At 33.5% G+C, this 15,849-nt stretch overlaps 1 protein-coding gene across 3 annotated transcripts in view; it reads right to left on the minus strand.

Annotated features, from left to right (window-relative positions):
* Positions 1-15,849, minus strand: part of SOS2 (SOS Ras/Rho guanine nucleotide exchange factor 2) — a 91,292-nt gene that overhangs the window by 7,790 nt on the left and 67,653 nt on the right. For 2 of the 3 annotated variants that reach the window (XM_043556096.1, XM_043556095.1), the window contains 7 exons: positions 14,311-14,430; positions 13,980-14,142; positions 10,169-10,286; positions 9,006-9,178; positions 5,793-5,909; positions 4,256-4,517; positions 3,684-3,725 (listed from right to left, as the gene is read on the minus strand). In XM_043556096.1, the coding sequence (XP_043412031.1) occupies positions 3,684-3,725; positions 4,256-4,517; positions 5,793-5,909; positions 9,006-9,178; positions 10,169-10,286; positions 13,980-14,142; positions 14,311-14,430 (995 nt within the window). The remainder of the gene's footprint in view (positions 1-3,683; positions 3,726-4,255; positions 4,518-5,792; positions 5,910-9,005; positions 9,179-10,168; positions 10,287-13,979; positions 14,143-14,310; positions 14,431-15,849) is intronic. The other variant, XM_043556097.1, reaches the window with a different exon arrangement.

Here is a 15,849-nt window from a genome sequence, read left to right on the forward strand (position 1 = left end):
TGGAAATATGAAGAGAAACAAGCAAGACAGACTAGTGAGCTGAAGGTAAAATAGAAGAACCAAGAGAGTGGGAGGAACAATGTGATCATGTATGTGACTTCTTCCCAAAATTGGTATTTTGTATTAATGAAGGCAGAAACTTGATCTTTCTGGTTTGCCACTGAATCTGTAGCATCTACCAGGGTAGCTGTTACAAAGTACTCAATTCCCTATTGCATGAGTAAGCCAAAGGGTATGAACATTTTTATGGTTTGACATATTGTTTACAGATTTCTTTCCAAAAGGGTCATACTAATACACCAATTTACAAGGGATAAATAACATATGAGAGTACCTTTTAACATAGGCTTACTCCTACTTTCACGTGAACTGTCTATTCATGTCCACTGTTAATGGAGTCTTGCTGTTTTACTCACTGTATGTGAGCACTTTTCATACGTACAATGTTCTTTCTTTCAGGATTTGTTTTAGGGAGTCAGAATTTTATGCAGCTATTCTTAACATCCTCCATTAAATTTCAAGATGAAATTTTCTTTATCATATAGAAAGCATATTTTATTGCCATCCAAAATAATGTCTAGAACTGCTGGTTCTAAAATGGCATGGTGTTATGGTTTGAATTGTGTCCCCTCAAAATATATGCTGAAGTCCTAACCCTCAGTACCTGTGAATATGACCTTATTTAGAAATGGGGTCTTCACAGCTATGTAATCAAGTTAGGATCAAAGTGGGCCCTAACCAGTATGATTGGTGTCTTTATAAGAAGAGGAGTAGGGACAAAGAAACAAACAGGGAGAAGATGGCCTTGTGACAACAGAGGCAGGGACTGAAGTGATGCACCTATACACCAAAGGATGCCAGGGATAATTAGCAAATACCAGAAGCTAGGAGAGACAAGGAAAGATTCTCAAAGGTTTCAGAGGGAGCAAGGCCCTGTCAACACCTTGATTTTTGGACTTATATCCTCTAGAACTGTGTTCTTTTAAGTCACTCAGTCTGTGGTACTTTGTTATAGCAGCACTAGAAGAAACAAATATACATAGTAAAAACATTTCCACACAGAACAACAAGGAAAAAAAGAAACATACAAACTTCACTGAAGCCAAGAAACAACTGAATCTTGAAGTTTCAGTACATGAAGGTGGGCTACAATGTACATGAAGGAGACAAATGGAGGAAGATGAAACCCAAATGTCTATAGTTAGTGATACTGTCAAACAGCAGTTAATGTGCCCACAGAATTAAAGGAGGGATCAGGACTTAAAGGCACTTGGTATAATGGAAGGCATGGACATGAACACAAAAGACTTGATTAAACCTATGTAAGGAACAATTAAAACTCGATAGGAGATTGGGGATTTTATTTTCTGGTGAATCTAAACATTGGAATAACACAGATTTTATATTAAATGCTGAGACCACCCAGGCAGAAGACTTGAAGATCTTTCTTTGGAAAAACTAAACATTCCTAGAGAAGAGGCCTCACAGATTCTGACATTTGGGGATTTCCTAAGTAAAAATTTCTCATCACTCTATTCACAGTGAAACCTAGAAGTCAACAAGCTTTGCCCATGGATATAGTATTTCCCATCACTTTATCTTGCCTCACTCTAATATATGAAAAGCTAAGGATACCAAACAAGAAAAGAAAACCTCTAATATGAAAGACAAGAGACTACAATTAATAGAAGGAACTCAGAAAGGAAATAATATAAGAAACAAAGCAAAAATTTTTTCCAAAAAACACCAAATCCTACAGGACATAAGACAGTGAATCCACAAAACCAGGACAACAGGGTGACATAAAATTGGCATGATCAGAGGTAACTAGAAAGAATTTCTTGGAAATTCAAAATCATTGTAGATGAAAAAAAATAGAAGAGTTGGAAGATGAAATGAGGAAATCTTGTGAAAAACACAACAAGAAAACAAAGATATGGACAATAGGAGACAAAATAAAGTTGGAGGCTCAATCTAGGATGTACAATATGGAAAAGGAGCTCGAAAAAGGAAGTCAGAGAATGTGTTTGGGAGGAAATTATTAGCAATGATACAAGGAACATTTTATAGACATCAAAGACATGAATCTCTAAATTTTTTTTTTTATTTTTTTTTTTTCAACGTTTATTTATTTTTGGGACAGAGAGAGACAGAGCATGAACGGGGGAGGGGCAGAGAGAGAGGGAGACACAGAATCGGAAACAGGCTCCAGGCTCTGAGCCATCAGCCCAGAGCCTGACGCGGGGCTCGAACTCACGGACCGCGAGATCGTGACCTGGCTGAAGTCGGACGCTTAACAGACTGCGCCACCCAGGCGCCCCATGAATCTCTAAATTTAAAGGGCTTAATAAGTAGACAGTAAAATGAAAGAAAAAAATGACCCATATCAAAGCAGATCATTGTATATGTGTAGAACATTAGAAATAAAAACAGAAGATCCTAGAAGTTTCTTGAATATATTGTGGTAAACACTGCTAACTGTCCCCCAGTGCACCTTTCCTTTTCTTCCTTTCAGTAATAGGATCCTATGTATTTTAGCAAGACAAAAGGCTTCCCAGTTACAGACAACATCTCTTAGCCTCCCTTGTAGCTAGGAATGTCTGTGTAACTAAATTTTGGGAAGAAAGCAGAGTAATGTGAGAGAACAACTTCCAGATCACATTTTTCTAACAAAACTCCTTGACCTTCACCTTCCTGCTGGCTGGAAAATGAACCAGTTGATCAAAACTCAAAGATGGAAGCCCCACTTTGAGAATCCTGAATTGCCTTGCTAGCTTGTGGAGCAGAGCTGTCTACTTGGCCTGCAATTGTGAGAAACAGATTTCCATTCCATTTAAGGCACTGTATTTTGGGGTCCCTTTGCTACCGCAAGTATACTCTAGTTTAAAAAAAAAAAAGGACTGAAACTATAGGGTCACTGACAGAGGATTTCTATTTATTTTGTTCAGTGTTCTATCTCTCTCACCCTAGAATAGTGCCTGCACATAGGCATTTAAAAACTGTGCATGAGCGGTGCCTGGGTGGCTCACTCAGTTACTGATTTTGGCTCAGGTCATGATCTTATGGTTTGTGAGTCTGAGCCGCACATTGGGCTCTGTGCTGGCAGTGTAGAGCCTGCTTGGGATTTTTTTTCTCTCCCTCCCTCTGGCCCTCCCCCTTCTCCTCCTTCTCAAAATAAACTTAAAAATATAAATAAAAATTAAAACTATGCATGAATAATTTATGAGTGAATGACATTGTACTTCTAAAAAGCAAGCACGAAACCAAGAGGACAATGGGAAAATGCCTTCAAAATTCTGAGGTTTTTTTATTAAAAAAATTTTTTTTTAACATTTTATTTATTTTTGAGAGAGAGAGAGAGAGAGAGAGAGCACAAACAGGAGAGAGGCAGAGAGAGAAGGGACAGAGGATCTGAAGCGGGCTCTATGCTGACAGCCCAATGTGAGGCTCGAATTCATGAACTGTGAGATCATGACCTGACCCAAAACTGGACACTTAACTGACTGAGCCACTCAAGTGCCTCCAAAATTCTGAGTTTTAAGCAAATAATTACACTTATTTATAAGAATTTTATTCATTTCTTAGAAAATTTTTAATGTTGCCAAAACCCAAATACCCATATACAAATTTAGTCAACTCGATTATTATCTGTACAGTCACTTCACTAGAATCAACTCACTTACTTGAATGTGGCAAGAGGACCGGAGCAAAGATGCTATTGCTGCCTATTGGAATGAGAAAAGTTAATTTGAAAAGAGAGGTAAAATGTATGGTTTTACTTTAAAAATATGTTTGCATAAAGTAACAAATGTAGTAACAGAGAGAGTACCGAATTTTATCATCCTCTATTGCCATATTTTAAAAGAAATGAACCTGCATAGTTACCTTTGTAGGTTGGATGTTTTTCCTTTCTTAGCATGAGTAGTTCTCTCTCTAGCACAGACTCTTTTTAAACTTCTTTCACAAAACTTATCTCTTGTTTTCTTACTGTCTATTGCTCCCTTTAGAGTAGTAGTGGGGCCCAAAAGGTACTAAATAAGTATTTGTTTAATGAATAAATTGGAAAATAAATGCATAAACAATACACAAATGATACTTTAGTCCCTTGTGTTAATCATTATTTTCACATTTAAATGCCACTTTCCACACTAATATAGTGTGCAAAGGATTCTAAAGTTCCCTGATTAAAATGATGAGAAGAATTATCTGAAACATAAGATTCCTTTTTTAACAAATGGTTTTATCAAATACATACCACAGGAACTGTTGAGATCCACATCTAAAAACACACTAAGGTCTGAAGAAGCAGATACTGGTGGAGTAGATGGCGTATTTGGAGAGGTTGGTGCTGACACAGTTGATTCAAGATCAGTTTCAGCAATCCGACTAAAGCTTATCTTATATGGTTCTCTTTCTAATGGTGTTGGATGACCTCGTAAAGTGCCTGAGGTAGAGCCATGTCGGCCTGTATTAGGCCTTATTCCAGGAGATTTTAAAGAGAAAGTTGATTTCCTAGGCTAGGAAAAGCAAAATAACTACCATTACTAATTTGCATATACCTTATTTTTAAGGCTTAGAACAACCTTATTAATTCTTATCATATGGTTAAGACAGTACAATCAAATCCCAATCTGCAAAACACCCTGTAACATTCTAGTAGAACACTTCAGAATTTGATTGCCTTAATTTTAAGATGGACTTGAATACAAGTAAACTTCTTTTCATACTGCAGAAATAAAAATGTTGAAAATCTGTATGAAAACTTGTTGCTCCCCAAACAATTCTTCAATTCATTGATATCAATTTTACACATATTTACTGTAGGCACAATATGTGCAATATATGTTAGGTGCATCAGGAAAAAAAAAGGTCTTTTTTTTTTCTTCCTAACAGTAAATCGCCAACCTCTATGATGGCACTTTAAAGTCTTTGGCAAAAATGTTATCATTGTCTCCTACCCTCAACTTCCACCCCTCTTTTTAAAACTCTCACAGTGGTAACCTAATAAAAAAACATGTAACTCAGATTCCAGTAACTTCAATTAAAATCTCAACTGTGCCAATATCTAGCTTTGCAGCCTTGAAAAAGTTATTTAACTTCTTTGAGCCTCAGTTTTGAGATTTGTAAAATGAGAATAAGATCTATATTTACAATTGCTGTCAAGAGGAGATAACATGAAACTACCATGCTTACTTCCTGGCCTAAAGTAGGTGTGTTATAAATGATTTTACTTTCTCCCACATTTTGCTTCCAGTTCAACTACTTAGAATTGGTCTTCCACTACTTCTGTTGCCACTATAAACCCAGGAATAACTAGGAACTGTAGCAGCAACTTTTAGCACGAAGTTCGTTCCACTGGCAACAACGGACTATGGTGCTCTAACAACAGGAGTCATGGTTAAGCCAGAAAAACCGGGATACACTTGCTCACTCCTTTTCCCAGGTCTTTTCATTTCCTGTTCCATTCAGTTTACCTATCATTTTAGGTTTTCACTTTCTCACAACTTTCCCCCTTACGCTATGAAGGATTAAAAGCTGACAGATAAATAAGTCCTACTAAGATAAACGATAAACCAGACTTTATCAAAAGGCTAATAACATTTCCCCCCCACAATATATATAACTTTAGAAATAGTATAGTAGTGTAAAACAAAAGACTGAAAAATAGTTATTCAAGTAAATTAGAATTTTAACGGTAATGTTACATTAAATATTGAAAACTGTTGTAAAAAAACAATTTTTCCAAAAAAATTTTAAAAACCACAATTTTTCCAGAATTGTAATGAACTTACAAATCGAGGTGGCTGTTTGCAGTTTCGGGGTTCAATTTCTAGTGACTTATTGAACAAATAATCTGTAAACTCCTTTTCAGAAGCACTTCCCATGGGGTTAAGGTTTTCAAAGAATCTCTGGAATTAAACAAATTTCTGTAAGTATGTTTTAGATCTTTTTGGAATATGCATTCCACCAGTTTAAAACAAAAAAAAATTATCAACATATTAAGGGATCATGTCTTAGAGTTCACAAGATTGTTTCAATCTCCCTCCTTTCAAATAAAATTGTATAATTTCTATGGGAGCTGTATATTCTAATCTTCATTTTCTATAAAGATGAACAGATTTTCATTTATTACCATCTTAATGGCTCAGTATCCCTCAGTTAACATTACTTCTATTCAGTATAACAACAAGATGATTATCACCAATAAGCTATCAAAAGTGTTTAGGGGGCTCCTGGGTGGCTCAGTCAGTTGAATGTCTGACTCTTGATTCCAGCCAGGTCATGATCCCAGGGTTGTGGGATGGAGCCCTGAACCACAAGGGTCTCTGCACTGAGCGTGAAGCCTGCTTGGGATTCTCTCTCTTTCTCTGTTTCTCCCACTCTGTGCCTCTCCCCCGCTCACACTCATTTTCTCTCTCCAAAATAAAAGTATGTAGGGGCACCTGGGCCGCTCAGTCAGGTAAGCATTTGACTTCAGCTCAGGTCATGATTTCATGGCTCGTGAGTTGGAGCCCTGCGTCGGGCTCTGTGCTGACAGCACAGAGCCTGGAGTTTGCTTCAGATTCTGTCTCCCTCTCTCTGCCCCTCTCCAACTTGCACTCTCTCTCTCTCTCTGATATAAACATTAAAATTTTTTTTTAAATGATAAAATAAAATAAAAGTATTTAGAACAGAATTATAGTTAAAATTCAAAATAAAACTCTTTTTAAAGAAAGATTTTAAGTAATCTCTACACCCAATATGGGGCTCAAACTCACACCTCCAAGAATAAGAGTTGCATGTTGAGCCAGCCAAGTGCCCACAATGAAACTTTTGATAATTGGGGAGAAAAAAAAAAGATAAGTTGGATTAAGTTCTATTCAAATTCAAAAGTAATTTCAAGAATAACTATAAACTTATCTGTGCTAACCTCTAGTAAAATAACTTTTCTTGTCTTTAAGGAAAAATATTTTCTAAGCTTAAATTTAAGTTTTTAGGTAGGAAATTTAGATGATTTAGCAAAGGGCAAAAAGGAATATAAATAGCAATCTCACTAACCAGAGATCTGTTAATATTTTACTAATAGAATATAGTTCCAATGTTTTTACTGTGTGAATATATGCATGTATACATATATTAGTTTTGGGGGTTATTTTGCAAAATTGGGACCACACCACAGTTATTGGTGGCTTATTTATAAAACACAAATTTTAGCTCTGGTGTATTTAATCATATGGATGTTCCAAAATATATTTCACTTATCCCCACATAGGCAGTTATCCACAACAGTGCTGTCTAATTCTTTGTTATTACAATAATTAGTATTATTATTAACTTCTTGTGCATAGTTTTCTGTACATTTCTGATGATTTCCTCAGAAAAATTCCTTAGAAGCAAATCATTAGATTTAACTTTATTTAATTTTGAAGTGGTTTAGAAGCATATGTAAAAATAAGTATTGTTTTTCACTTTAAGGGTAGGCAAAATGAGCTTTAGAATTTCTGATATAAAATTCTCCATTTTTCAGGCTTTCTGCCAATGTCAAGAAAATTATATTATTCTAACAATATTGAATCAACTTGTTCTTATATTCAGGTTAGCCAAATTAAATCATATGAACCAACAGTAATTTAAAGACTTTAATAAAGTTATAATAGCAATATTCTTGATTTTCTCACCCTTTGCTCTATTTTTAAACACCACTTAACTATGGCTTGAAAAGTGAATAGCTACTTTGTCTATGTTTAAATTTACTTTGACTTAATCATAAAGAAAGCATTCTTTGCTCCCACATCCCCAAGAAGAATGCTATAAATGATGGTAGGAAGTCTAGACCAGATCACAAAAAACTATTAGGAGTTACTGAGATATGAATGTTAAAAGTTCTATTTGAAATATACCCAACTACAATTTAACATTATTTCTCTGGGAAAATGTATTATAAACTCTAATCTGGGCTTCAAGAACATATTTCTTTAGACCTATGAAGTTGCACATCACAGAGGGCTGGCCTAATGTTGAGGGAAGAGAATGAAATATGGGACCACCAGCATCATTTTCTTTAAAGCAGGTATCTGTCTATGTTTTCATAATGGCGTACCCTAGGTCATTCTTTCTTAGGACTAGGGTATTTTGTTTTGAACTCAGAACAAAGAATAGTTACCATCTTATAATTTAGGAGGGTGGGAGTCATGGTGGCCATTTTCACTTAATATGCCTAACCTGCAGATTAAGTCTGAAAGTTTAACACAATTTTTAATGTGGCAGGTGAACTTATTCCAATAGCTATTATTTGTTCTGAATTTCAAGTAAGTGTAACACAATAAAATTCATTTAACATAAACATAGTATCATAATTTACTATGATTTAGACGCTATCCCACATCTTATAGTACTACAGAATCAATGTTATGAACCACTGCTCAAAATAGAATATCAATTGACAGAATGTTAAAAAAAATAATTTTTTGCTATGCATACATACAACCAACCTCTTCCCCTATTTTAAACCCAGCGTTCTTATGAAGAAATTAATTACTTAATGTTACATTGGCACATGTAAAATATCTAAAATGGCTATCAATCAATGATAGCACTAGTAGCGGACTTTCTTTTTACTACATGGACATCAGAGTTACATTCCATTTCGTCATTCATTTTTTGAACGTATTATTTGAAACAATTGCACAAAGAAGCAATACTCTGAGAAACTATCTAATATATGTATTTTTAAGATTTTATTTTTAAGTAATTTCTACACCCAACTATGGGGCTCGAACTTACAACCCTGAGATCAAAAGCCACATGCTCTACCAACTGAGCCAGCCAGGCCTCCAGTACCTAATAATAATTACTGCATATTGTTAGCACAGAACATCTAATATTTACTTCTATCTATTAATTATTAACTTACTATATTATTTTTATAGTAAAATAGGTGGCATAACGTGTGGTTATGATATTTCTTACAGATTGCAGAGGATTTATTATGTTCTCTTTTAAGGATAAGCAAAGAAAATATTTACCCTCATTTCTGGTTCTATCCGTAAACAGTAAGGTTGATTCTGATACTGCTGAATTTCTCCAGTAATTTCAGCTACTTTCCTCCTCTTACTGAAATTGATTAAATCTTTCCCTTTCTTTTTTAAAAAATCATTATTCCCTTCTTCAGTTTTCAGAATATTTGTTAAATATATTCCTAGTAAAAAAAAGTATTCGAAGTTATAAAATTTGTTACTTAATCAACCATTTGAAAAAACAACTGTTCTAATAAAGTTGAAAGACATCCTATAATCCAGCAATTCTACCCCTAAAATGTTAAGTCTCTGATAGGCGTATTAATCAATTTTACATTAGGAACTTTTTTAACATGGGAAGAATTAAAAATAAAAAGAAAATTAGGGTTTAGAAAAGGCTTAATTTCTTTCTTAGACTAATAGCCTAAAATAAAAGGATTCACTCACAAAGTCTAAATTATAAGTGTTATATATGTTCTAACCATTTTAATATTTGATTATAAATATTTAATGCCAATGATCTTAAATAATGATCAATAAATAAATTTTAAGCCAATTCTGGTGATAAGACTACAGATTTATAAACTAATCCTCTGTTTTCCCAAAGCCCATAATTTAGATAGAAAAAGAATTATTCCTCACTCTGGGATAGTAAGAAAGTTTTTAGCTCCTTTTTCATACATAATTATGGGTTCATTTAAATCAGTAGCTCTCAATGGGGGGGACAATTTTGTCCTATAGGGGATATTTGGGATTGGCTAGAGATGTTTTTGGTTAACATAACTGGTTGTGTATGTGTGTGTATACACAGGCATACATGTTTGTTCAAAATTCCTATGTTGAAATCCTAATGCCCAATGTGATAGTATTAGGAGATGGGGTCTTCAGGAAGTGCTTAAATCATGAAGATGGAGCCCTAGTGAATGGGATTAGTGCTTCTATAGAAAGACTCTACAGAGCTCCTTACAACAACTCTATGAGATAATTTTTATAACCTTATGTTAAAGACAGGGAAGTAGAGACTTTAAGTTTTATTTATCAATATGAACAGCTACTATCTGAGATATGCTCAGATATAAAAATTGGGACAATCTGCCTTTAAAGGCTGGTATCTCTTGGCTACAGAAAACTGTACCTAAAATGTAAGCATAAATCTATATTTAGTAACTTACCAAAAAAAGGCACACAAGGTGGATTGATTGACTTAAGTTTTACTAGGTATTTTTTAAAGTGATCTTGACTTAATTCCACAGCTTCATCCAAAATTCTCCTTTTTCTTTCCTGCAATGCCTTTAAAATATATGAAGTGAATATAATTTGTTTTTTACAATTCAATCATATTTTATGAACACAGAGTTTGGAATTTTATAAAATTCTGCAAATATCTGAAAAATAACTTTTTAAATTAAGGATGTGTAGTATTTCTTTCCGTACTTGCCTGAAATGATTTATCTATAAATATAAAACTTTTCAGTTTTTTTGATGTAAATTAGATTAAGCAATAAAAAATTCTTCCCAAGACCTTATTAGTTATATTTCTGATTAGCCAGAGTTTCAAGTTATAGCTATAGGAGAGAAATATAGTCCCAAAGCATTCAAATATTTTTGTACTTTCTACTGAAAGGTCTTTTGGGGTTAAGGGTAAGATTTTGCTAAGGAGGAGAAGGGTGTGGGAGGGAGAGAAGAATTGAATGAAAATTTAGTAAAGCAAGTAAGCAGAGTCATTTCTTTTATATTTCATTATTACATTTGTTACAAATTAATTACTTTATTTTTAACCTTGTAAGTACACACACACACACACACACACAGAGCAAACTTTATACTTGACAGAAACTATTCAATGCATTTCCTTTAACTTAAGGAAAAAGCAAAGGTGACTGCATTGTTAACTTTTATTCAGTACTATACAGAAGTCCTAACTAGCGTGAACAAAAAAATAAAGTTCTAGAAAATTAAAAGAAAAATTGTCAGTATTCACAGAGGAAATAACTGTCTGTGAAGAAATAAATCTACATATAGAGAATCAGAGAATTTAGCAAAGTTTCTGGATATAAAACTAATAGGCAAAAATCAATTGCATTTTTAGATATCATCAATAAAGAAAACAAGATATTAAAAAATATTCTAATATAAATCTAACAAAAAGGTATGAGATCTTCATGAAGAGAACCATAAAACTTTATTAAATGAATAAATAAATGGAGAGATACACATGATCATGGTTTGGAAAACTCACTGTAAAATTGTCAGTTCTTCATCAATTGAACCAACTGCAATTTATATAACCAATGCAACTCCCATCAAACTGTCAATAAATGTATGGAAGCAACTGGCTAGCCAGCCATATGGAACAAAACATGAAATTTAACTTCAACCTCACTCCATACTGAAAACTTATTTCCAGCTATGGCGTACCTGGGTGGCTCAGTCAGTTAGGCGTCCAACTTTGGCTCAGGTCATGATCTCGCTGCTGGTGGGTTTGAGCCCCACAAGGGGCTCTATGCTGACAGCTCAGAGGCTGGAGCTTGCTTCTATGTCTTCCTCTATCTCTTCCCCTCCCCCACTCAGGCTCTCTCTCTCTCTCTCTCCCCCTCCCCAAAATAAATAAACATTTTAAAAAATGTAAGAAGAACTTATCTTCAGCTGGATTAAGGACTTAATGTGAAAGACAAAACATTAACATCTTAGAGGAAGATCAATTAAACAGACACCCAAAAGCACAAATTATAAAAGACAAAATAAATAAATTTGACTACATTAAGAACTTTTGTTCATCAAAAGACATTTAAAAAAAGGTGAAAAGGGAAGATCTGACAAGAGATATTATCACACACTAACTGACAAAAGACTAAGTTCCAGTATATAAGAGAACTCATACAGATTCAAAAGAAAAACTCAACAATTAAAAAGTCAAAAAATTTCCATAAGAAGAAATACGAAGAACCAATAAATGTTTAAAAAGAGGTTCAAACTCATTAGAAATCAGGGGCTTATCAACCAAAACCACAAGACTAGAAAATGAAAAGGACTGACAATGTCAGTACTGGTGAGAATGTAAAACAACCAGAACTCACACATTTCTGGTGGGAGTATAAACTGGTACAATTACTTGGGAAAACAATTTGGCATTTTCTAGTATAGCTAATGATACCCATATCCTATCATCTAGTAGTTCTAGGTAAATAACAGAGAAATTTGTGCATGCATGCACTAGGATTTATTTAGAGAATGTTCATGGCACTATAACTGATAACAGCCTCACACTGGAAACATGCAAATGGCCATTAACTAATGAATAAATAAATAAAGTTTGGTAAATTTATTCTTATAATATGATACAGCTATGAAAAAGAATGAACTATAGCAGCAAGAAACAACCTGGATGAATTTTTTTTTAAAGTTTATTTATTTGGAAAGAGAGAAAAAGAGAGCGTGAGCAGGGTAGGGGCAGAGAGAGAGGGAGAGAAAGAATCCCAAGCAGGTTTCACGCTATCAACACAGAGCCTGATGCGGGGCTCTATCTCACGAACCGTGAGATCTTGACCTGAGCCAAGATCAAGAGTTGGATGCATAAATGACTGTGCCACTCAGGTGCCCCAACCTGGATGAATTTTAGGAAGATAATGTTGCATAAAAAAAGCATTTGAAAAACTATATTCATATATAATTAAGAAACATGCAAAATGAAATAGTACATTGTTTAGAGATACAAATAATAAAACTATAGGAAAATAATAAGCAACAAAATTCAGAATGGTAATTGGCTCTGAACTGATGAAAAAGGAGATGGAATTGGGAGTTCTTAAATTGGATACCAGTATACAGGTGTTGTTTGTATTTTTATTCTTTCGGCTTTAGACATATTTTATAAATATTGTTCTATACCTAATATTAAGAGACTAAAACTTACACCTCTCAAAATAAATACATTACACTTTAGAGTTTTTCAAAGTCAGAATTAAAATTATTAATCTATTAAATAGATTAATATTTGGTAATAATCAACTGTTAATATCCTTCATATATGAAAAATTCATACAAATAAATAAAATGCAAACACCCAAATAGAAAAATACATACATGAAAGCAGTTTGCCTTCCACTCCCCTCTAATCATAACCAACCGAAAGAATCAATGTTAAGAAAAGAGTATGTATCTTTCCATACTCTTCTCAATGCTCATGCAATTCCATTAACATGTTTAGGGTTTGCTCTGTTTTGTTACATAAAAATGAAATCGTATTATACTCATTGTTCTAAAGTTTTTCCCCTATAATATTACAAATATTATTTTAATACAATACATAGATCCTACTCACTTTTTTTTCTATAGCTGGATAGTATTCTACACTGTTGGTGTAGAACAATGTATTCAAGCCATTCTATTTATGGACATACAGGTTGTTTCTACTACTAGTAGTACTACTACTACTAGTGGTTTTCTGCTACTACAATTAACGCTGCAGAAACTACATCTTTGTACATTAACCATACAGTCTGGCACTTTTATTTCTGGATCCAAGAGTATGTGTTTTTTAACATATACTTTCTGTATCTTCTGAATTTTCTATAACAAACACTAAACATGTACTCTTATATATAATTAAAAAAACCTAATTTTAAGTTTTAGAAAGACTTCTCTCCATGTTCCTCTTTCTTTGACTGTATACATTAAACTAAAGGTAATTGAAGTAATTTGTATACTTATATTTAAAATGCTTGTCATTTATTTGAAACAATCAATGTGTCACTGGAAAAATCCATTTGGAACTTCATTACATTTAAGTAGCATATTAAACAGAGTCTCAAGTCTCACATTCCTTGAAGAATCCTAGGCTTACCAGTGTATACTGATATATTTAAGGGAATAAGATGATTTATAAGGGATTCATTCAAAACTACTGGTGGTAGAACCAGTGTCTTTTACATCAATTGTATCTCCCCCCCCAAAAAAGATAAAATATTTAAGCCTAAAACTTACCTCAAAAGTATGGTCTAGTCTGTACACTGACACTGAATTTACTGCACTGACTATCTCCAATACACCATTGAAATTATTCAAATCTTGAAAAACTTGCAGAATTTCTATAATTCTACTTAGTACTGCCACCCGTTCCTCAAAATTTTCTGCTTCCACAATGCACCTAACCAAAAAAATAAAAATAAAAAAAATCATGGCTTAAAATGCAATTATGCAATTTCCTCACCTCATGTAGAAAAGAAGAAATGTATTTTTAGCCAGAATTTAAGCTTATAGATGACTTCTATTATGATTATTAAGAAGTAATAAGACAGAATAAGTAAACACTCACTTTTCAAACCAGAGGGTGAGATTTGTGGTATGGCGAATCATTTTTAATAAATTTGGAGAATTTATTTCTTTATCTTCTTTGGTCCACACACTCCCTACAAGTTCAGAAGGCTGGACTTTCCTGTGGAACCAAAAATCATTCCAACTTAACTTACAAATGATTAGTATCAAAATTATTTAAAGATCTCCTAAAACTTAGTAAGGAAAAGACAACCCAAAAGATAGATGGACAAACATATAAACAGGTTTAAATCACAGAGGACTGGACCCAAATAGTCACATAAACATGAAAAAATATTTTATCTCTTATTCAGGGAGAAGAACATTAAACCACAACAAAATGCCATTTCACTCCTGTCAGACTAACAAAAGTCTAATGATACCAAATGGGTAAAGATGTGAAAAAAACAGCACCTTTCCAACACTAATGTGCAAGTGAAAACTATAACAATCACCTTGTAAATAAATTTAGCAATTTCTCAAAATACTGAAGATATACATATTCAATTACCCCACAATTCTATCTAGGTATATATTCTAGATACACCAGGTTATAAGAAAACATGAGTAAGAATATTCAGTGAAGCAGTCATTATTTCCAAGAGTGAAAAATCACAAACAACCTACAGGTTCATCATCAAGAGACTAGATAAATTATGGAGCATTCATATAATGGAATATCACACAGTAATTAGAATAAGCAAACTAGAGCTATATTCATCAACGTGAATACCAGAAACAATTTAAGTGCAAAATATGTTGCAGAATGATACATAAGTATAAACTATTTTAAATCTGCAAAACAATATTATATACTGTTGATCAATGTGTGTATGTATATAAGTTATAAAGACATACATAAGAACAATAAACACCAAATAAAGGATAGTGGTTATTGGGAGAAAGAAGAGGAATGGAATTGAGAGGAATTAGTGTAAGGATTTCATTTTTGTAATGCTTTTGTTGTTCATGAGCCCTCCTTATGTAATTTTCTACATTTTTTTAAATACCTGAATTACTTCATTAAAAAACCAGACATAAAAGCAGATTAAATCAGTGTATACAGTCAGTCAGGATTACATATTTAAAAAATTGACCAGTGGCAAACCCATCAATGTCCTACAGACGTGGCTATTAATTAATTAAAAAGAGGTTTTTAATCAGTAGATTCAAGTATACATGGATACTTGCTAACAGTTTTTAAAATAAGTTTTCTTATGTGGTTCTATTATTTCACCAGAAATTCAGTTTACAATGTCAACATTTTACATGTAATCCATAACATGTGTAATCCATAATACACATATCACTTAACAAACCTATTTTCTGTGTTCTGAAGGCAGGTCCAGAGCTAAGTGTTTTTGTTTTGTTTCTGATGTCCACTCATGTAACAGTTACTATATGAGGAAAAACTTGATACAGTACTATTTGCTTTTTAATCTCATGTAACAAGTCCCTCATTCCTACCTTTACAAAAGCAAAAAACAACCTGAACTCCAAATTACTTAAAATACAACACAACACTCTGAATCAGATGTTG

Source organism: Prionailurus bengalensis, chromosome B3 (assembly GCF_016509475.1).
Source record: "Prionailurus bengalensis isolate Pbe53 chromosome B3, Fcat_Pben_1.1_paternal_pri, whole genome shotgun sequence".
Taxonomy (NCBI): Eukaryota; Metazoa; Chordata; class Mammalia; order Carnivora; family Felidae; genus Prionailurus; species Prionailurus bengalensis.